Source organism: Aethalodelphis obliquidens, unplaced genomic scaffold, assembly GCF_003676395.1.
Source record: "Aethalodelphis obliquidens isolate GAN/ISIS:26980383/991018 unplaced genomic scaffold, ASM367639v1 scaffold9, whole genome shotgun sequence".
Classification (NCBI taxonomy): Eukaryota; Metazoa; Chordata; class Mammalia; order Artiodactyla; family Delphinidae; genus Aethalodelphis; species Aethalodelphis obliquidens.
Window position 1 is genome coordinate 9,685,264 of NW_020837953.1, and position 23,762 is coordinate 9,709,025.

Below are 23,762 nucleotides of genomic sequence, written 5' to 3' on the forward strand. Positions count from 1 at the left end.
ATCACACAGGATGGGCAACTATACATTCATGGTCTTGCCCCAGTGTCATATTCTCTGTCTTATTATAGTCCAAAGGTATCTGAACCGTTTGAAAATTCTAACAATGATATTAGTTCAGTATATCAATACCATCAGATGTGATAGGAAGTAAGTGGCAAGTATTCTGGATACCTTAGTAAGGCATATATACTCCAGAATGTGGGGGAGAAACTATACAAATATTTAGAGGCCTACCACATCAGTGAAGTTTTTACAGGGTGAATGATCTGGAGCATTCCAGCACATTGCTTCCAACATTGAAAAAAAAAAAAAACAAAAAATCATTGCACAATGCACCTCTTACCACCAAGAAACACGTTTGGTAGGCCTCTTTGGGTTTTGGAGGCAGCATATTCTACACTTGGAACTACTGCTAAGACCCATTTATCAGCAGATACAGGTTTGTTGGTTTGCACCCCACAGGCCTACAAGCCCTGTACTTGCCCAGCTTCAAGACCAAAGAGCCCAGAGTCAGCAACAGAGACATCAATGATTTAATGGATAGGGGGACCTCACATGTCTGAAGCAAGGTACTGGAGCAACACCCCACCATGTGTGGCAGGTGGGAGGCAGGACATGGCGGCAGTCTTCGTTCCCAGGGGGAGGGGGAGGTTACCAGTTATAGGGCGAATTGATGTCAGGTTGGCTCTTCAGTTACCAGGGAAAGCAGCAGAGGGGCACACCACCACCTTTCACTACCCCTTTGATAAGCTATCATAGTGGAGATGTTCTGATCTAAAGCAAGAACAATCCTTAGCTGGGGCCTGGGGCAAGTAGGTAGGAAGGTCAGTCATGTGAATAGGGTATTGGTGAAGCAGGCACTGGTTGAGCAGGGCATTACAGAGAACAAGAGTACAGCCGTCTTGAGTGGCCTGACCATACAGGTTGGAACCTTTGATTGGGGCCCAGAGGAAGAAAGGACTGAAAGATTAAAACTGAGATATGATCAACACTGCTGCTTGGGCTTTATGACTCGACAGATCTCATGATACTTGAGCTATCTGGGAACAGAGAATGACACTGTATGAAATCTCTGGCCACCACTTGGCTCAAATATTTGGACACTCATGCATTTCTAAATTTAGTTGATTCATGTTTACTTAATATGTGCTTACCATATGCCAGGTCCTGTCCTGGACATTGAAAACACAAAGATGTAATAAAACCTATTCTCTGTTCCCAAGTAGCTCAGTCTAATTTTACTCTTACTATTTGCCTGCCATTTGACTCATCTATTTCCTACACCCTGGCATTTGCTAGGATTCAGGTAGTAACTAAGTGGGGCCAAATGGGGAAAAACTTGAGAACAATTCTATTAACTAAAAATCGACCACAAATCAGGCCAAGGCCATCATGATTTGATTTGAACAAGCCACATCAGTCATGCTTTAACAATAAAAACTCAATTACTGAGACCTACTGTGTATATGCCACACACTTCATATACATTTATCTTCCCCCCAAATTCTGCAAGGTGTTCTCTCTCTCCACATGAGAAAATTGAGGTTTAGGAAGTTAAGGCATCTAAGACACATATGAAGTGTTAGAGCTAAGATTTGAATGTAGGGCTACTTCTGGCACCTCAAATCCTCTTTTACCACTATATCATACTACCTTCATGCTACTTCCAGTGATCCGTAATAGTCTGAAAATACCTTGATGTATTCCAGTTCCTTCATTAAACATTAGATTTCTATTTGAAGCCCACCAGTGACAACAAGCTCTTCAAAGTGGTCCTTTTCATCTATGATCAGGAGATTCTTCCAGAGGAAATTCAAATGTCCTCTCTTTAGGATCATTTAGTTGCAAAGAACACTCAAGCTAGGCAGAGGGAGGTGTTTTGTTTTGTTATTTTGGCTGCATTGGGTCTTCGTTGCTGTGTGCGGGCTTTTCTCTAGGTGCTGCGAGCGGGGGCTACTCTTTGTTGTGGTGTGCAGCCTTCTCATTGTGGTGGCTTCTCTTGTTGTGGAGCACGGGCTCTAGGCACGCGGGCTTAGTTGCTCTGCAGCATGTGGGATCTTCCTGGACCAGGGATTGAACCCATGTCCCCTGCATTGGCAGGTGGATTCTTAACCACTGCGCCACCCAGGAAGTCCCGAGGGAGGTGTTTTAAGAACACAAAAATCTCACTGGAAAGTTAGCAACCCAGGGACACAAAAAGGACAGCCAGGCATCACGGGGACAGGAATTTTGAAGCCATTTTCTGAAGCTGTCATTCCTGCTTCATTCATTTTTCATTCCATATCATTCTTACCAGCTTCCATTGCTTGCTCACGGCCTGGCATTAGTGCTCTAGCCCCATCCTACTTGACCTTTCAGTCCAAGATTCCATTATCATCTGACTCGGTCTTTTCTTTTAGTACAAAATCCTTAGAAATAAATAGATTGACCCAGTTTAACCTATGGATTGGATCTTGGATCACGTTCTAACCTTGATCTGACCACCTATGACTACGGTGGAGTCACCCCGAAAACATGGCTGTCTGAGTTTAAGTAGGATCTGTGGATGTAAAACAACTTCAGAAGGGGTGTGAACTGGGCTTGATACACTGTGTTAACAACCTTGTTCAGAAAAACATAAAGATGAGATGAATATCCTCTTTTTCTGTGACACTTAAACAGAGTCTGTAGCAACCTGGTATGATCTTTTATATTTTGTTTGCTATTTTCTAACTTAACTAAGTACCAAGGAGGCAGGGATTGGCTCCTATCCATCTCTGACCCCTCAAAGCACATATCCTAGGGCTCTCAACACTGTGCCCTGGAACAACTTGATGCTGAGGTAAACAGTATTTGTGATGGGGTACACTTACCTACTGTTGGCTGATCTCTTAAACATAGGGTACCAAGAGGCATACTGACAATTTGATTTTGTGTGTGTGTGTGTGTGTGTGTGGTAAAATATACACAACATAAAATTTACCATTTTAGCCACTTTTCAGCGTACCTTTTCAGTGGCATTAAGTACATTCATGTTGTGCAACCACTATCCATCTCCAGAACCTTTTCACCATCTTGAACTGAAACTCTGTACTCACTAAACAGTAACTCCCTATTTTCCCCTCCTTCCTGCGCTTAGTAACCACTGCTCTGTCTCTATGAATTTGACTATTCCAAGATACCTCACGTAAATGGAATCATACAATATTTGTATTTTTGTGTCTGGTTTATTTCATTAAGCATGTTTTCCAGGTTCACCTTTGTTTTAACACATATCAGAATTTCATTCCCTTTTAAGGCTGAATAATATTCTATTTTATATATACTAGGTCCCCTACATATGAACAAGTTCTATTCCAAGAGCTTGTCTGTAAGTCCAATTTCTTTGTAAGTCCAACAAAGTTAGCCTAGGTACCCAACTAACACAATTGGCTACATAGTACTGTATTGTAATGGGTTTATAATACTTTTCACACAAATAATACATAAAAAACACAAAAAATGAAGAAAACATTTTTAATCTTACAGTACAGTACCTTGAAAAGTACAGTACAACAGCTGGCATACAGGGACTGGCACTGAGTGAACAGGCAAGAAGAGTTACTGACTGGATGAGGGAGAGGAGCTGGGAGATGGTAGAGCTGAAGGATCGTCAGCAACAGGACACGGAGGGCAAGCTGCAATTTCACTCACGCCTGACGCTGATGGCACAGGTTCTGGTTCCTTGCTGGATTCAATTCTATCTACCCTCTTGAAAAAATGATCCAGTGATGTCTGGGTAGTAGCTCTTTTTTTCTTGTCATAGATGACACGGTAGCACTGGATTGCATTCCGAACAGCTGCTGCAACCTTCATGCACTGTTCTTCGTTTAGTCCTATGCCTCAAAAACTAACAGTGCCTCCTCAAATAAAGAAAATCCCCTTGCCATTTCCTGCATCATGACTCTCTTTGGTTCTTCAGTTACTTCTTCTTCCTCTTGTCTCTCTTCATCCTTTCTGTGGGCCTCCAATTCCATCAGGTCTTCATTAGTAAGCTCCTTGTGTTGCACAGCAAGGAGTTCAGTGAAGTAGTCTTCTTGCAGATCTAGCTCCAGTTTCTCACTGAGGGTCACTAAGTTGCTGAAGACCTCTTTGGACTCCTCATCCACCTTCCAAATCCATGAAAATGGTGAACAAACTGCAGGCAAATGTTCTTCCAAACCCCATTCACGGTGACAGCCGTAACCTCACACCAAGCAAAGTCAATGTTTTTTAAGGCCTTGTAGATGGTAGTCCTTCCAAAATTGTTGCAAGGTTGTTCCTGATTTGTCACTCGTCTTTACTGCCTGATGAAAAGTGTGATGTAAATATTTCTTGAAAGTCGCTGTAACTCCCTGGTCCATAGGTTGGATGAGCAACATAATATTCGGTGGCAGATGCACTGCTTTGATGCTGGGATGAAAGTCGTCCATGAACGGGGGGTGGCCCGGAGCATTGTTGAGCAGCAAAACAATGTTGAATGGGACATCCTTCTCCAAGCAGTATTTCTCTACCTCAGGGATAAAGTGGTGGAAAAACCAGTCCTGGAAAATGGCCTGTGTAACACAGGCTTTGGAACCCCGGTTACTCTTCTACACAACAGGATGAGAGCCCTTGGCTATGTTTTTAAGGGCTCTTGGGTTCTCTGAATGATAAACTAAGAGAGGCTTCAGCTTCATATTGCCGGAAGCATTGTCACCAAACAACAGTGCTAGCCTATCCTTTGCTGCTTTATAGCCTGGCATCAACTTTTCCTCCTTACTGATGTAACTTCGGTCTGGCATCCTCTTCCAGTACAGCCCTGTTTCATCCACATTAAAAACCTGCTTGAGGGCTTCCCTGGTGGCGCAGTGGTTGAGAGTCCACCTGCCGATGCAGAGGACATGCGTTCGTGCCCTGGTCCGGGAAGATCCCACATGCCACGGAGCGGCTGGGCCCGTGAGCCATGGCCGCTGAGCCTGCGCGTCCGGGAAAAAAAAACCCAAAAACCTGCTTAAGTCAATATGTGCCTTCATAAATAATTTCTCAAAGTGTTTCATGAAACTCTCGGGCAGCTACCATATCTGCACTCGCTGTCTCACTGCTTACTTTTGCATTGCAAAGGTTGGCTCTAGCCTTGAACCCTTGAAACCAGCCATGGCTGGCATTAAAAGATGCGCCCTCTGATTCTTCACTGTGTTTCAAGTCTTCATAAAGGTTTTTGGCTTTCTCTTGAATTAGCATTAAGCTTAGTGGGACTCAGTGCTGAAGCTGATTCTGAGTCCACATACTGAGAAGTTTCTCCATCTCCTCCACCACTTTTAAACGCTTCTTCGATATTGTTCTCGACATCATCGGCACAGCCAACTCCACATGTTCCACGATCTTGTCCTTGTTCTTTAGAATCGTGCCAATGGTTGAACAATTCACGTTTTAAGAATGAGCAACATCTACCATATTTTCGCCTTGCTCCACTCAATTATTTTCACTTTTTGTTTCCATTGTTATTGCTTGGCGTTTCTTAGCAGTACTGGCTACATCACCGCTGCTTTTACGCTTGCTTCCAGACATCCTGGGCTTGAAATAAAGATGCTGTACTACTGTACTCTATAAAGTACACAAAAGCACAACCACTTGTGGAGGATGCACGCACATGACAATGTATGCCAGACATGTGAACTAACTTATGTGACTGGTCATGCGAATGCATCTTTGAAAGTTCACCACTTGAAGGTTCATAAGTAGGGGACTTACTGTATAGACATTCTGTTGATTCCTTCATCTGTTGGTAGACATTTGGGGTGTTTCTACTTTTTGGTTATAGTAAATAATGCTGCTATGGGGACTTCCCTGGTGGTTCAGTGGTTAGGACTCTGCACTTCCACTGCAGGGTGCACGGGTTTGATCCCTGGTGGGGGAACTAAGATCCTGCATGCTGCACAGAGCAGCTACACACACACACACACACACACACACACACACACACACACACAAAAATTGCTGCTGTGAACATGGGTGTACAAATATCTGTTTGAGTCTCTGTTTTCAGTATCTCTCTGCTTTGGGGTATATATCTAGAAGTGGAATTGCTGGACAATCTGTGTTTAATGTTTTGAGGAGCCACTATATTGTCTTCCTCAGTGGCCACACCATTTTACATTCTCACTAACAATGCATAAGGGTTCCAATTTCTCCACATCCTTGCCAACATTTGTTTTGTTTTTAATAGCAATTCCAATAGGTGTGGAGTGGTAGCTTATTGTGGTTTTGATTTGCATTTTCCTAATGATTAGTGATGTTGAACATCTTTTCATAGGCTTATTGTATATCTTCTTTGGAGAAATATCTATTCAAGTCTTTTGCTCATTTTTCAATTAGGTTGTTTTTTGTTGAGTTGTGGTTACTTATATATTGTGTATATTAATCCTTTATCAGATATATGATTTTCAAATATTGTCTCGCAGTCTGTGAGTTGCATTTTTATTCTCGATAGTATCCTTTGATACACAAGTTTTTAATTTTGATACACTCCAATTTACCTATTTTTTCTTTTTTGGCTGTGCTTTTGGTGTCATATCAAAGCAATCATTGCCAAATTCAAACTCGTGAAGCTTCCCTCTGTGTCTTCTTCTCAGGATTTTATAGTTTTAGTCTTATGTTTAGGTCTTTGATCCATTTTGAGTTAATTTTTGTCTGTGGTGTAAAGTACATCACATTCTTTTGCATGTGGATATACAGTTCTTTCAACACCATTTGTTGAAAAGACCATCCTTTCCCCATCGAATGGTCTTGGTGCACTTGTCAAAAATCATTTGACCATACATATAAAGGTTTATTTCTGGGGTCTCTACTCTATTCCACTGCTCTGTATGTCTGTCTTTATGCCAGTACATTGTTTTGCTTGCTGTAACTCTGTATAGGTCTTGAAATCAGGAAATGAGTCCTCCAACTTTCTTTTTCTTTCTTTTTGGATATCTGGGACCCCTTAAGATTCCATATGAATTTTAGAACGAGTTTTCTTTTTTTCCTTAGCATGAATACTTTATGTTCTTTTTATAACTTTTTTTTTTTTTTTTTGCGGTACGCGGTCCTCTCACTGCTGTGGCCTCTCCCGTTGCAGCTCCGGATGCGCAGGCTCAGCGGCCATGGCTCACAGGCCCAGCTGCTCTGCGGCATGTGGGATCTTCCCAGACTGGGGCACGAACCCATGTCCTCTGCATCGGCAGGCGGACTCTCAATCACTGCGTCACCAGGGAAGCCCTATAACTTTTTAAAAATACTGAAGTATATTTGACTTACAATATTGTGTTAGCTGTATAATATAGTAACTTTTTTTTCAGAGTATATTCTAAGTTATTACAAGATATTGGGTATAATTCCCTGTGCTATACAGTAAATCTTTGTTGCTTATCTATTTTATGTATAGTAGTTTGTATCTATTAATCCCATACTCCTAATTTGTCCCTCTCCCAACTCCCCTTTGGTAACCTAAGTTTGTCTTCCATGTCTGAGTCTGTTTCTGTTTTGTATATAGATTCACATATTATTTTTTAGATTCCATATATGAGTGATATCGTATAGTATTTATCTTTCTCTGTCTGACTTATTTCACTAGGCATAATATTCTCTAGGTCCATCCATGTTGCTGCAAATGCCAATATTTTATTCTTTTTTATGATTAACATTCCATTGTATATGTATCACAACTTCTTAAGCCAATCATATGTTGATGGGCACTTGGGTTGCTTCCACATATTGGCTATGGTAAATAGTGCTATGAACATTGGGGTACATGTATCTTTTTGAATTAGAGTTTTTATTTTTTCCGGATATATACCCAGGAGTGGAATTGCTAGATGACATGGTAGTTATAGTTTTAGTTTTTGAAGGAAACTCCCATCTATTTTCCATAGTGGCTGCACCAATTTACATTCCCACCAACAGTTAGAATGGGTTTTTCTATTTCTGCAAAAAACTTTATTAGGGTTTTCATAGGGATTGCATTGACTCAGTAGATCTCTCTGGGTAGTATTTACATCTTAATAACATTAAGTCTTCCAATCCATGAATATGGGATGTCAGTTCATTTATTTATATCCTAATTTATTTTAACAATATTTTGTAGTTTTCAATGTACAAGTCTCTTGCTTCCTTGGTAAAGTTTATTTCTAAGTATTTTATTCTTTTTGATTCTATTGTGAATGGAATTATTTTCTTAATCTACTTTTTGGATTGTTCATTGTCAGTGTATAGAAATGCAGCTGCTTTTGTGTGTTGGTTTTGTATCCTGCGGCTTTGCTGAATTCATTTATTAGTTCTACTTTTTTTGTGGGCTAGTTTGATTTAAACACATTAAAAAAAAGTGTGGCTGCAGGATAAATTCATCACCATCTTGTTCAAGTGTATATTTTTCTTTAACAAGGTAACCCTAAAAGGATGCAAAATTTTGAGAGCAAACACCAGTGTCAAGAAGATTAAAATACGTAACCTAAGAATTTTTGCCCATATACCATCGTCAAAGATCCCGTCCCAGGTTTGCAAAATACCCAATTATTAAGTTCATAAAACTCAATTCCTGAATATATACAAAAATTACAAATCCTACTTGTAAAAATATCCTCAAACTTACTGAGTAATCCTTAAGATTTGACTTTCAGGCTAATATTGAGTGATATTTGATGAGGATATCCATCTAGAGGCCACAAAAACATAATTTTTATTTCAATAAATATTTGTTGAATGGTGTGGGGTGATGTTTAGAATTTAAACTCTGGAATTTGATAGATCTAGATTAGAATTCTGGTTCTCTCACCTGTTAGTTGTGTTGGTACTTCCCTAAACCATTTTTGCTCCACTTTAAAAGTGAGACCATAATATCTGCCCCACTGAACTGTGTTGAATGAGATAACTCTATTCAGTAAATGTTATTATGATTGTAAGTAGACTACATGTTGTCACTATGCTAGATATTGGGAATAAAAGATGTGTGACACACTATCTGCCATCAAGGTGCTCACAATCTAGGTGGGAAAACTATAAAGAAAATCAAGTAATCTCAATATTGTACTACAGTAAAAAAATATGTGCAAGAAGATGAAAGCTTGAAACAGAGTGGTATGTTGGAGATAAATGTAAGGCTATGACATGCTCAGATATGAAATTTAGGTTGTTTGGCTCCTATGTAAAGGATGGATTGGAGCAAGTGAATCATAAGCAAGCCCAGTAAGGGGGCTATGATAATCTAGGCAAACTGTGTGTGGCAGAACAATACAGACTGAACAGGAGGGTGGCAGTGTAGAATGGAGCTTTGCTGTGCCTAGAAATATAAGCTCCTTTCTGCCATGGCTTGGGAGATAACACACTTTAATCATCTTTCATCTTCACCTTAATCATTTAGGGAGTTCTAAGGAACCCTGTTTGATTCAGGGACCATTTACAATGGAGGAAAACAGGCTCAGATAGCAAGGCCATCATTACACTAATATAGGGGCATTAGTCACATTATACTCTATGAAAATGGCAACCCCTGGGACACAACAAATATGAATGGTGAACCCCCCAAGTTGTGCATTACAGTAGCCCTACTGGAAAGATTATAACATAGTAGGTAATGGAACTGACCTCTATCTAAAAACCTGTGCATTTCCTACTATTCCATACTATGTCTTTTTAATTAAATTAATTAATTAATTTTGGCTGCATTGGTTCTTCATTGCTGCATGTGCCCCTTCTCTAGTTGTGGCGAGCAGGGGTTACTCTTTGTTGCGGTGCACAGGCTTCTGGCTGCGGTGGCTTCTCTTGTCGCAGAGCACGGGCTCTAGGTGCATGGGCTTCAGTAGTTGTAGCACATGGGCTCAGTAGTTGTGGCACGCAGGCCCTAGAGCACATGGGCTTCAATAGTTGTGGCACGTGGGCTCTAGGGCGTGAGGGCTTCAGTAGTTGTGGCTCATGGGCTCTAGAGTGCAGGCTCCGTAGTTGTGGCGCACAGGCTTAGTTGCTCCGTGGCATGTGGGATCTTCCCAGACCAGGGATTGAACCCATGTCCCCTGCATTGGCAGATGGATTCTTAACCACTGCACCACCAGAGAAGTCCCTATCCCACACTATGTCTTCTCATAATATTGTATTTATGGATATATAACACCCTTAGGGTTAAACACTGAATTAAAACAAAGAAACAAATCAAACACATCCCAATATGGGTTTTCACAAGAACCTGGTAGGCTTATTAAAATTAATTTAATGGAATCCCATAAATACTAGTTATTTAACAACAAATCAAGATGCTTGATGTATTCTTAAACCATTACTTAATGGGAAAAATAAGGGTAAAACAAATATAAGGTCCCAACTACTTACTTTGGGCTTCCCCAAAACAGATAAATGAGGAGCTTTATAAAAACGGAAAGGACTAACCATAAAAATTAAGATTATCAATCAACTTTCTATAGACATTTCTTGAATTATCTCAATATTTTAAGGTGAATTTCCCCAGAAAATTCTTCTATAGTTATCTTGGCAATAAATACATAACCTTAGTAAAAAGTAAATATTTAGTAACTACTTCATATATTAAAAAAAACTATGTAATTCATATTTATGCCAAGAACACTACAATTTATAGAAGTTTCATCCACATTCTTACCTATGCCTACTCACTCTGAAGGCAGGAACATTTCTTTGGGTTGAGTCAGGATCTCGATATGCTTTGTCCAGGAAAAGGGAAGGTATGAAAATATAAAACAAAAAAGAGTATTGGCTCATTGTATACAAGAGAGGGCAGCCATTAAGAGTTATTGTCAACAGGATAAAAGGAAATACTGACCAGAGCTCCTCTGGGTGAGCAGTTAAAATATGATCAAAATGTAAAAGAGGAAGAAGTATATACACACGAAGAACTTTTATGAGTATTGATAAAAAGACATTTCTGAAAAAATGATAAAATACCTCCTTGAGGATTTTCAGAAATGAGATTCACAGAACTACAGGAGCAGAAGAAATGTTGATTTGGAAACATCTCATTTGACTGATGATGAATTTCAAAGTCATTAGGTTAGGTGACCTGCCCAAGGTCATACGGTTAATGCCAGAGTTTGGACTAGGATCCAATTCTCCTGAATTCCACATGAGTGCTTCTTCCCCCCATTTCGTATACTACCTCTGAAGTTTCCCTAACCACTTGAAGTCCCCTTAACTCTCTCTGCCCAACAATGTGCCCTTTGGGGACAGTCAGAGGAACAGCATTCTGGACTATGTAGACCATGTAGAGCTACTGATCTAACAATGGATGAAGCATAATTTCAAAAAAAGACTAGGTTGAAATTCATTTGGGGGTGAGGAGCAGAGGGAAAATACAAAAGAAGTAAATTCTGTAGACAACAAAAAGAGAAGCACAAGAGGAAATATTATCCTCTTTTGTTATTTTATTACTGTTATTTTATTTTGTAGTTAACTCCATATATTATATAAAACATAACAGGGAAAATCAACAAATGTATAAAATAAATTGAGGTGTCTGGATGGAAAAAAATACAAGACCTTTGCCTTCGTGTCTATAGATCTCTTGATATGTTGGTCTTGCACTAGAGATATCAAATAAAGATATCTAGCTTGAAACAAAAGTTGATATGCTGCAAGGTTAAGCCATAGTTTGATGATGGGCCATGATAGACTTTCTAAATCTTATCCTTAAATATTGGCTATAACAAATGCTGATATAACAAAGTGCAAGCTTTTATAAGACGGCAAGAGGGAAGCGTCAATGAATGAATGCAACTTACCTCCAAGTCCTCTGAAAGGAGGTGAAAAAATAAATACTGTGTTTTACCAGTGTTCCCCCAAAGCATTACTCTAAGCATGCAGGAGGATGCTATGAGCAGCTACAATAGTAAGATCCAATCCAGAGGTAGGTTCAAGGCCAAGAGTAGAGGAGTGGTTGAAGAAATCCTCCTGGGGCCAGTACCATTTCATAGAATGCCCATTTGTGCTGGGGAATGAGTCTATGGCCCATTTTTTCTGATTCAAAAGGACATTCCCAATTTCAACCTTGCTGAAAAAGAGGCATTTTTGCACCTGCTATTAAGAACAGCTAGGATACAGGATAAGGCTGGCATAAAATTATTTAGCAAGCACATGCTAGCTATTCCAGTTTGAAATCTACCAAACTGTAAAATCAAAAGAATAAGAAGTTGAAGATGGAGCTGTTGTTCCTCAAGATGTGGGAACAATCTTACAAAAAGAGGGATTAGGCACTCACTTAACTCTATATGGAGAACATCCTTCTCAGGCTAGATGGAAGATGAGGAAGAGCATTACTAAAGGCTAACCAGGCCATTTAGAGACCAAAAGGGGAGAAAACAAGGCATTTAGGACAAAAACTAGTAGAAGAAATTCCTCTGGGTCTAACTAGGTAAGTGAATCTAAGGCAACTGCACCAAAGATATGCTACCCATTATGCCAGCATGAAGCTGGTGACAAAATATCTCAAGACATTTTAAACCCAGAAAAATGTATGAGAAATATGTTAACGAAGCAAATTAAAGCCAAACCTCCAAGGGTAAAATCTCCTGATTTGAAATCCAAGATACTCACTTTTCATTAATTCTGTGCATCATTAGAAAAAATAAAAAGTAACAAATGTAAAGATTTGTTTTATTTCTACTGGGGTAAGGAGGAGGATAAATAAAACTGTTTTCCAATTTGCTCTCCACTGTATACACACATACCCACACACATACATACACATACACACACTAAAAATACCCCAACAAAAAACAAAACAAAAAAACCAAGAATCAAAACCCAAAACACCCTCAAACTGCACCAACACTTCGTATTTTGACCAAAAGAATAGATCCTGGGAGGAAGTGCAAAATGCAAAATCAAATGATCGAAAAATGCTGAACAAACAGCATTATTAATATACAAAATATTTATATTACTGAACTAGTAACAGCTGATGTTCTCCGTGTCTGTAAAACTTTGGAACCACATAGCTGATTCGTTAAATCTAGTCCATGCCAGCTTCCAAAAACCAGAAAAAATTTTAGTTAGCTTCATTCTTTGATGCCTCATCAAAATTTTCTACGAGATCTGAAAAAAAAAGTAAATAAGTTAAAGATACACAAAAAGACAAAGAGGTAAAAATGCAATTACTAACTTCTAGCCTAACAAAAACAAAATTGTTGCTACTAGAATTAGCCTGAAAACATATAAGAGGCAGAAATGAATTGGTGGCATTTCACTAATAATGCTTCATTTATCTGCTTAAAACAGAAACCCTAAGGAAATGTTAGTCTTCTTTTGCCTATGCAAACTAAGGTGACTAGCATTTTCATATGTCAATCATAATTCCTACAGAAATGTTGTAACAATAACTATGCAAATTTATAATCACAATGATTCCAATTTAATAAAGGCAGATTCCAATTTAATAAATGCAGCAGAGCTTTGTGTGACAATTTCTAAGTTCTGAACAGGAGGGCTTTTATCCTGTTTCATTAGATCGTATGCACATCGTTGTGAATCCATTTAAATTCACAAGCTCACCATTAACAAAAAACTGAAAAATGATCATGCAATGAATTAAATGAGATAAACAGGATGCTAAAACTCTTAAAACTGAAGAAATGTCACCTACCTGGAACATCATCATCCTCCTCATCAATGTCTTCTGGTTTTGGTGTTTTGCTATCCAACACTACAAAAAGTTTATTTTAAAATTAGCCATTGAGAACAAAGACCCTTACCAAACACTTGTAATGTTTATCCTTTTTTCCTGTCTACATAGTTCTGGAAACAAATCTTACATAGTTGTTCAGAAAAAGCTAAATATTGCCTAATCTAAATGCCATATTTTTTTAGTTGATACTAAAATTAATGAAAGTTTAACTTCATTAGATATACACTAAATATGGTTGGCAATTTCAATGGGTAGTGAAGGTAAAACTTACATGCAAAGTGGAATAATTTAGGTGAGTTTAAATAAAGACATTATAGTTAATTAATTCTCCAAATTCCATATTCTCCAAATAAAAAATCAACATTCAAGATTTTTTCCATCTCTTTTGGTGTAAAACTATCTAGCTTTGTAGTATTAGCACTGAACTAATAGGCTCTGATTTTTTAGGGATGACAAGACACATTTGAAATCAGAACTATCTTGGACACTCAGAACTTATGCATAGTTGCTGCATCTATAGCACAATCAACAATATTCAATGAAAATATAGTTCTGTGATAACATTATCGTCTTGTTGTCATTAGTCAGAAGTGAATACCAAATCAACTGTTTATAAAATGTGGCCTGCAGATCCTGGCACTTTCCTTTTAGGTAATTACCTCCCAACACTCTATATTACTACCAAAATGTATCTGAATATTCTACATGCTACACTGCATAATTATTAAAGGAACAAACTCAAAAATTTATGAAGCATACAATATTACAAAAAGTAAAATTTATGTATAGGCAAATCCTTCTAGCATAAAATGGACACACCTTTTAAATCATTAGGTTCTTTAAGTAAGGTGAGGAGGGAAAGAGGTACTAAATTGAAATACCTACCTTGCCGAGGGAACTGTTCAGCTAACTTCCTAAGACTTGTTAAGCTGTCAGCACCAAGCTGACTTAATATTCCAGGAAGCATTTCTGTGATTGGTTTGGCTTCAGCATGGCCAGTAATCGCAAAGGTGTTAGCAGAAAGGGAAGCTTGGACTTTGGGATTGTTGAAATGAATAACTGTCCCATCATCTTTAATCATGTTCACCTGTGTGATCACAGAAAAAATGTATTTCACATATTTGGTACAACTTTAAAAATGTTTTAAAGAACATTTTATCCAATTACTGATTTTTACTTGGTAGTTAGTTATGCAATCCCAATGTAGTAATTATGTAAGCCGTGGATTTTGGTGGAAAAAAACCCTAGTGACAAAGTAAAATAATGTACATGGCATAAATTACTAGGATGGTCAAGAAATAGTCATTTTATTATAGAATCTAAAATTATTATTATTATTATTATTACTGGCCACACCACATGGCTTGTGGGATCTTAGGTCCCCGACCAGGGATCAAACCTCGGCACATGGCAGTGAAAGCACTAAGTCCCAACCACTGGACCAGGGAATTCCTAGAATCTAGATTTTAAATTCAAAGATTTCTACTGTGAGGAAGAAGTTCATGCCCACATTTTTAAAAAATGGAGTTATCAGCCACGAATTGGCTTCATAATGAAATTACCCATTATGTTAATTTATACTAGCAAACTAAATCAATAGATACTATTGTATCTGTACAATAGTCGGCAACTTACTTATGGGACAGGTTGTAAGGGGGTAATAGTGTATGGTAAAAATAACCACTGAAAACCCATAAAGAACACTCAGAAATTTAATCAATCAGGTGTTTCACTCCTTTGAATACTTAGTAAATTTACAAAAGTTTCAACTTGTTCTCTTCATGTCTTTCTTTGTAGAGGATTTTGTCAGTTTCTCTGATTTTTAAGTGTAGCTTCTCAACAACCTTCAAAAACCCTTGTAAATGACAAGGAAGTTCTCCCACCCAGTCGCCTGGCCATCTGAACATTTATCAATTACTAGGAGACCTTTAAAACCATCCTCACATTCTCTCTATAGCTTTCACCAATATGAACTGACTGTTTCAGATTTAATTTCATTCATTGCCTAGGACTCACTGAAAAGGAAGGCTGAATGTGCATGCACTGTGTAAAATGTTATTTTTCTCTCTCACTCTGTGTTTTAGTAGAGTTGTATTTGCATATAAGTTAAATGTGTAAATAATGTGATTCCACTATGTAGTTGATTTCACTGGGTAAGTTACCTTGGTGGTAACATGCTTATTATATAAAAAGGTTACGAAAGTTAACTCTTGGCTACTTTAGAAGCATTTCATGATCCATCCAAAAACTGCCCTTGTCACAATCAAGCAGAGATGCTGAGTGTTCTCCATGGTCAGTGCAAGTGGGCTTTTCTTCCTCAGAGGTGATCACCACCACTGATAGACAGCACCAGAAAGGAAGGGGAAGAAAGGGGCTTCTAAATTTCAGGCAAGACCTGGAACACAGAGAAAATAAAGGCAAATCCCCTAGAAAATTGTAACTAAACCCCACAAATATTACACAGAGTAAGCATTCAATCTAGCTGTCCTGAACAAAAATCATCACAAGTTAAAAATAATTTACATTAACTTTAGAAAAAGATAAACTATGTACTTCTGAAGATAATTACTGTTTAAGTAGAAAAGTTAAATGGAAAAATGGCTGAAAATATAGGAGAGGAATGGCTTGAGAAGGCAGTGGCATAGTAGATATGAAATGGGATGCTGCTCTGGATCTATCCTAGAATCACATAATTTTAGTATGGGAAAAGAATAAAGATATGGTAGGACTATATTTTCCAAACCAAATCACTTAATTTAATAAAGGATTTCTATAATACTTCCAGATGTGAAAAGAGCCTCAAACATTGTAATATGAGATATTTTTTACTTACGAACATTGAAGTCACAAGAGATTTGAAATCAATATTGTTCCAAAAAAGTCAGGCCATATATTTGGTGAATTTAGAGGTCTTCTAGTTCAAATCTCTTGTTAAAGAAATAAATACTAAAGACAAGAGCTCTTGGTTAAGCAACATACCCAAGGACAAATAGCTGGTTATGTGCAAACCCAGAACTTGAACCTGGATTTCCCAACTTTGTTTAGTTTCCTTCCTATGATGTCATTCTCATTCTTAAAACCCTTATTTGTCTATAAAAATTCAATTCTGTGGCACCATAAAAGCTTGTCAGAGAAATATTTATCTCAGAATGTAAGCTAAATAACAGCTGATATATGGATAATATATACCTTACCGGCAGCAAAATAAGAGGCTAACATGGGGCAAAAAACAATAAATAAATTCATGAATTTTCCTTCTGTTCAACCTTCTTTTCCAAAGGCTAAATGTTAAGTCATATTTTACAGCCTGATGTAGGTCTTTGTAGTTTAAAATGTTGTTTGAGTTTAGTGTGAAAAGCAATATGAACGCCATCCCAGACTGTGAAATACAAATAAATTTATTAATCGTTGTTTTAAATGGGGTTGTATAAAAGATGTAGCTTCATGAACAGAAAGGTCCAGAGTCGGGTGGAGAGTTTAGTTTTAGAATAGAGAGAATGAAATACTAGAAGTTAAAAAGGCTAGAATATTTTATTTCTATCTAACATTCCTTCCCCTCTACTGAGCAAATGACATGGTTATATAAGGCTCCTAGATACAGGCTATTAGAACTATCAAAGGATTAATTGTTGGGCTGAGCAAGATCAGTTAGACACTTCCCAACTCTTTTAGAGGCAAAAGGAGGGATAAGGAATTTGTTAAATTCACAAAGCAAATTGTATGCATTTCATATGAAGACTTCACTTCCCCCCAGTGATTTTACTGCTGTTTGGTCTACGTAAATCATACAATCTATATACAGTATAATAACAAGGAGCAGAGAAATAAACAAAGACTATTAAACTAGCTACTACAACAGCACTCAGATCCCTTTTTCAATCGATCAAGCATCCCATTTATGTCAGTGTTTTTTCCACTTAACAGGTAGCTCAGGTAAAGAATGCTACTTGAGTTATGGAGGAAGAGGCATTTAAAAATTTTTTTTAATTTTTTATTTTTGGCTGCGTTGGGTCTTCATTGCCACGTGAGCTTTCTCTAGTTGCGGCGAGCGGGGGCTACCCTTCGTTGCAGAGCACGGGCTCTAGGCACGTGGGTTTCAGTAGTTGTGGCTCAAGGGCTCTAGACTCAGGCTCAGTAGTTGTGGCGCACGGGCTTAGCTGCTCCGCGGCATGTGGGATCTTCCTGGCCCAGGGCTCGAACCCGTATCCCCTGCATTGGCAGTCAGATTCTTAACCACTGTGCCACCAAGGAAGTCCCGAAGAGGCATTTTTTTGACCCCAGCCCAAAACTCCAGATGCCCTTGCTCTTATTTTTTGCTCTAATTAATACTGACATGTCTTGTAGTTACCAGAAAATACTTTGTCCTCTCATGCATAGTGCACTTACATATGCTGTTTTCACTGTTTAGAAGAACCCTTTTCTGCTTCTCCACATTGTTAAGTTCCCATTTATCCAAGACTTGGGTCAAATGCTTCTTTTTCTGTGAAAACTTAAGGTGGTTTATTCACCTTCTGCACTTCATGGAAACTGATATTATATAGAATTATCTTGTAGTATAATTGTGTTTGTAATCTTTGACCTTACTAGAAGGTGAACTCCTTGAGATCAGAGGCCATTCATTGCCTTATGAGATACAGTATCCCCCCAATTGTCAGCACCTAATAGTCACTCAAATTTGCTGAATGGATACCTCCTATAAAACTTATTCTAAAATCATGGATGCTGTCAGATCTCACTTCCCCAAATGCTAGATGAAGGATCATATTAAGGTTTAGAAATAGCACCAGTAGTGCCCCCAATGAAGACACCCAGAACCTCCTGGGCTATATTTTTGGCCTGACTTTTCCTATTGTTCTGCCCTTTCAGAATCAGCCCAACTGCTCTATAGAATTGAGGGCTATTTTAGGTCATTCCGGGCAACTGCTGGGTGGCCCAATTACGCTACTTATCAAAACCTTAACAACCCCTGCCCTTGCTGGCCTTTGAGTAGGGCACATATATTAACTATAGCAGCCTTCTAGCTGGTAAAGCTGATGCTCGCTTTATTCCTACACAGCAATAAGTTTTCATGGCTATAAGGAGGCTTACAAAGCTACGATTGACTCCACAGCTCTTGCCGGTAACTAACTGGCCCTCTCAGTTCAGAGAGGGGGTTTAAATTCTTATGCTATGTAATTTTTGTTTGTTTGTTTCAAAGTCCCCACTAGGCCAGTTAGCTGCAGTTCATAACTGTCTTAAAATCAAGTTTTATTGCTACTCCTTCCTGTATGTAGTGGCACTTAAATGTTTATTAGGAAATTAATCTTTTATCGCCTTCCTGCTATATTTTAATGGGGTGAAATAACAGACATTTTAAGAATAAGACACATAAGTGTCTGGATTGTGTAAGGCTAAGGGATGTCAGATTTTGAGGATTATGGCCTTTGCACACACTCCCATAAGTCAGTATCTTTCACATTCAATCCTTTTAAGCTCAGCACCTGCTTATATCTAAAGGCTAGTATGAAGCATAACCTATTATTACTAATATAAGTGAAAGCTAACAGACATTATTAGACTATATGATATGCCGGGATCATTTTCTCTTATGCTCTGGTGGCAGGAGTCTGAAGAGATGGATTCTCTGTAGCTATGCTGTAGATAGCATAAAACGGCATGTCCTTTCTGAAAATCAATTTGGCAATATGGATGAAGAGTTCTAAATATGTTCATGATCTTTCAGTCAGCAACTGTATTTCCAAGAATCTGTCTTAAGGAACTTGGAGATGAAGATAAATATTTATGTATATAAAAGTCCAACATGTGAGTCTTTACTATCAAAGCATTATAATGCATAATAAATAAAGAATGTTAAATTATGGTATGGTCATATATTGGAATACATGTAGACATTTAGACTGACAATTAAGAAGAATTTTTTAATGACATGAAACAATTTTTATAATATAATACTATTTGGAAAAGGAAGGATTCCAAATCGTACATCTAACTGTAGTCTCAGATATACTAAATATATATGCATATAAAGATAGGAAAGAAATATAAGACTAATAGTAGTTATTTCTTTGTAGTGGAGTTATGACTGAATGCTAATATCTTTTTCATATTTTCTGCATACCCTTAACTTTCTATGATGACAATGTATTTTTATGGGGGAGGGGTGGAAGCTATTTTAAAAACAAAAGATGTTCATCAATAAACAAATGGATAAAATGTGGTATTACCCATAGAATGGAATATTAGTCAGCTATAAAAGGAGTGAAGTTCTGGTACATGCTAAACATGGATGAACCTTGAAAATATGCTAAGTGAAGTAAGCCAGACATGAAGGGACAACTATTACATGATTCAACTTACATGAAATATCTACAACAGGCAAATCCAGAGACAGAAAGTAAGAGAGATTATCAGAAGCTGGGGGAAAGGGGAATGGGGAGTTATTGCTTAATGGGTACAGAGTTTCTATTTGGGATGATGAAAAATTTGGAAACAGATGATGGTGGTGGTTGCATAACATTGTGAGTGTAATTAATGCCACTGAATTGTGCACTTAAAATTGGTTAAAATGGGAATCTAATTCTGGAGTTCTCTGGTGGATCAATGAGTCTGAACTTTTAAAAGCAACCTATATGGTTCTGAAAAAAGTGGTCCCAAGACCAATTTTGAGAACTATTAATGGAGCAAATAAAGAATGCTAGTGACAAAATTTTGAAGAAATAATAGTTTTAGTGGGATAGAAAACAAAAGGAGACAGCAAAGGAAATAAGGATACAATGAAGTAGGAGAAAGGACAAGAAGCAAAGCATAGAATTTTAAGGAAAGTCTTGGCAAATGCTGCAGAGTATCAGTGAAATGATGATGGAGAGGAAGCAGAATAACAGGTGAAATCATCTCTAGAAGAAAGAAGGGGAGGGACTTCCCTGGTGGTCCAGTGGTAAAGAATCTGCCTTCCAACACAGGGGACATGGGTTCGATCCCTGGTTGGGGAACTAAGATTCCACATGCCGCGGGCAACTAAGCCCGCATGCCACAGCTACGGAGCATGTGTGCCACAAACTACAGAGCCCACGTGCTCTGGAGCCCATGCGCCACAACTATAGAGTCCACACACCACAATTAGAGAGAGAAAACCCACACACTACAACTAGATAGAAGCCCGTGAGCCGCAATGAAGAGCCCATGTGTCGCAACAAAAGATCCTGCGTGCCACAATGAAGATCCCACATGCCGCAACAAAGATCCGATGCAGCCAAAAAAAAAAGACAAATAAATAAATATTAAAAAAAAGAGAATTCTCTAGGGAAAAAAAAAGAAAGAAGAGGAAATTGGGAACCGAGAGAGGCCAAGATGGCAGAGTAGAAAGACCCCTAAGCTCATTTCCTCTCACAAGCAACATCATAACTAACTACAGAACAACCATTGATAAAAAAGACTGGAACCCACCAGAAAAGATCTTCTGTAACTAAAGACATAAAAAAGGAACCACAATGAGACATGTAGGAGGGGCACATTTGAGATATAATCAAATCCCATACCCACTGGGTGGGCGACTGGAGAGTAATTATATTATAGAGGTTCTCCTACAGAAGTGAGGGTTCTGAGCCCCACACTGGGCCCCCTGAAGAGCCCCTAGACCATTTGGCTTTGAAGGCCCGCGGGGCTTTATTGCAGGAGCTCCACAGGATTGGGGGGAACAGAGACTTCACTCTTAAAAGGTGCACACAAAATCTCATGTGCATCATGACTAAGGGCAAAAGCAGTAATCTGATAGGCGCCTGGGTCAGACCAACCTGCTGGTCTGAGATAGTCTCCTGGGTAGGCGGGGTAGGGGTTGGGGAGTAGCTATGCCTCACCCTGGGGACACAGACACTAGCAGTGGTTATATCAGGGAGCATTCATCTGCATGAGCTCTCCTGGAGGCTGACATCTTGGCACCAAGACCTGGCCCCACCCAACAGCCTGTAGGGTCCAGGACCGGGAGGCCTCAGGCCAAACAACTAACTAGGCATGAACACAGCCCCATCCACCAGCAGACATGCTGCCTAAAGACTTCCTAAGCCCAAAGCCACCTCTAGACATGTCCCTGCCCACCAGAGGGCCAAGATCCCACTCCACGCACAAGTGGGCAGACACTGGCCCCTCCCGCCCGGAAACCTGCATAAGTCTCTAGACCAGCCTCGCCCACCAGGGGGGCAGACACCAGAAGCAAGAACACTACAATTCTGCAGCCTGCAGACCAAGTCTGCAAACACAGGCCAGATACTACCCTGGGACCAGCTGGCCTCTGGCCCTTGGGTGATGAGAGGAGAGTGCACTGCTGGGACGCACATGACGTCTCCTACAGAGGGCCACTTCTCCAAGGTCGAGAAACATAATTAACCTACTACATACATAAAAACACACTTAGCAATTTAGATAAAATGAGACATCAGAGGAATATGTTTCAGACAATGAAGAACTGATGTAAAATTCCAGAAGAACTAAACAACGTAAAATCCCAGAAGAACTAAGTGACGTGAAGATAAGCAGTCTACCCAAAAAAAGAGTTCAGGGTAATGGTTGTAAAAATGATCAAAGAACTCAGGAGAGAAGGGATGCACAGAGCGAGAAATGAGAAGTTTAGAATTAGAAAATATAAAGAACCACCAAACAGAATCGAAGAAGACAATAACTGAAATGAAAAATACACTAGAAGAAATCAATAGCAGACTAAATGAGGCAGAAGAATGGATCAGTGAGTTGCAAGACAGACTAGTGGAAATAACTGCCACTGAACAGAAAAAAGAATGAGAAGAAATGAAGACAGTTTAAGAGATCTCTGGGACAACATCAAGTACACTAATAGTAACATTATAGGGGTCCCAGAAGGAGGAGAGAGAAAGAAAGGTCCTGACAAAATATTTGAAGAGATAATAGCTGAAAACTTCCCTAACCTGGGAAAGGAAAGTCACCCGAGTCCAGGAAGCAGACAGTCCCATACAGGATTAACCAGAGAGGAACAGACTAAGACATACTGTAATCAAAATGACAAAAATTAGGGCTTCCCTGGTGGCGCAGTGGTTGAGAGTCCGCCTGCCGATGCAGGGGACACGGGTTCGTGCCCTGGTCTGGGAAGAGCCCACATGCCGCGGAGCGGCTAGGCCCATGAGCCATGGCTGCTGAGCCTGCGCGTCCAGAGCCTGTGCTCCGCAACAGGAGGCCCGCGTACCACACACACACACACAAAAAAAAGACAAAAATTAAAGATGAAGAGAGAGTATTAAAAGCAACAAGAGGGAGCTTCCCTGGTGGCGCAGTGGTTAAGAATCCGCCCGCCAATGCAGGGGACACGGGTTCGAGTCCTGTTCTGGGAAGATCCTACATGCCACAGAGCAACTAAGCCCGTGTGCCACAACTACTGAGGCTGCACTCTAGAGCCCATGAGCCACAACTACTGAAGCCTGCGCGCCTAGAGCCTGTGTTCCACAAGAGAAGCCACCACACTGAGAAGCCCGCACCACAACGAAGAGTAGCCCCCGGTCACTGTGACTAGAGAAAGCCCGCGGGCAGCAACAAGACCCAACACAGCCCAAAATAAATAAATAAATAAATATAAAAAGCAACAAGAGAATAGCATCAAATAACATACGAGGGAACTCCCATAAGGCTATCAGCTGAATTTTCAGGAGAAACTGCATGCCAGAAGGGAGAGATGATATACTCAAAACAATGAAAGAGAAAAACCTACAACCAAGAATACTCTACTCAGCAAGGCTCTCGAGGTTCAGATGTGATGGAGAAATCAAAAGCTTTACAGACAAGCAAAAGCTAAAAGAATTCAGCACCACAAAACCAGATTTAAAACAAATGTTGAAGGAACTTCTCTAGGCAGAGAAGAAAAGGTCACAACTAGAAACAAGAGAATTACAAAATGGAAAAGCTTGCTGGTAAAGGCAAACATACAATAAAGCACGATATCATCCACACACAAAGCTAGTAGGGAGTTTAAAAAACAAAAGTAGTAAAATCATCTGTATATACAATAAGCAGTTAAGGGATACACAAAAAATTAGATATAAAATATAATACCAAAAACAACAATCATGAGGGTAGGAGAATACAAATG

The 23,762-nt window shown here is 39.2% G+C and overlaps 2 protein-coding genes across 2 annotated transcripts in view; both read right to left on the reverse strand.

Moving 5' to 3' along the window:
* ZFYVE9 (zinc finger FYVE-type containing 9) overlaps positions 1-11,186 on the reverse strand; it is a 227,644-nt gene extending 216,458 nt beyond the window's left edge. The window contains exon 1 of the mRNA XM_027108551.1: positions 10,622-11,186. The gene's annotated coding sequence lies outside the window, so the exon portion shown is untranslated. The remainder of the gene's footprint in view (positions 1-10,621) is intronic.
* A 657-nt stretch (positions 11,187-11,843) lies between these two features.
* BTF3L4 (basic transcription factor 3 like 4) overlaps positions 11,844-23,762 on the reverse strand; it is a 28,378-nt gene continuing 16,459 nt past the window's right edge. The window contains exons 4-6 of the mRNA XM_027108563.1: positions 14,543-14,744; positions 13,616-13,675; positions 11,844-13,068 (exon numbers count right to left, since the gene is read on the reverse strand). Of these exons, the coding sequence (XP_026964364.1) occupies positions 13,022-13,068; positions 13,616-13,675; positions 14,543-14,744 (309 nt within the window). The 3' untranslated portion in view covers positions 11,844-13,021. The remainder of the gene's footprint in view (positions 13,069-13,615; positions 13,676-14,542; positions 14,745-23,762) is intronic.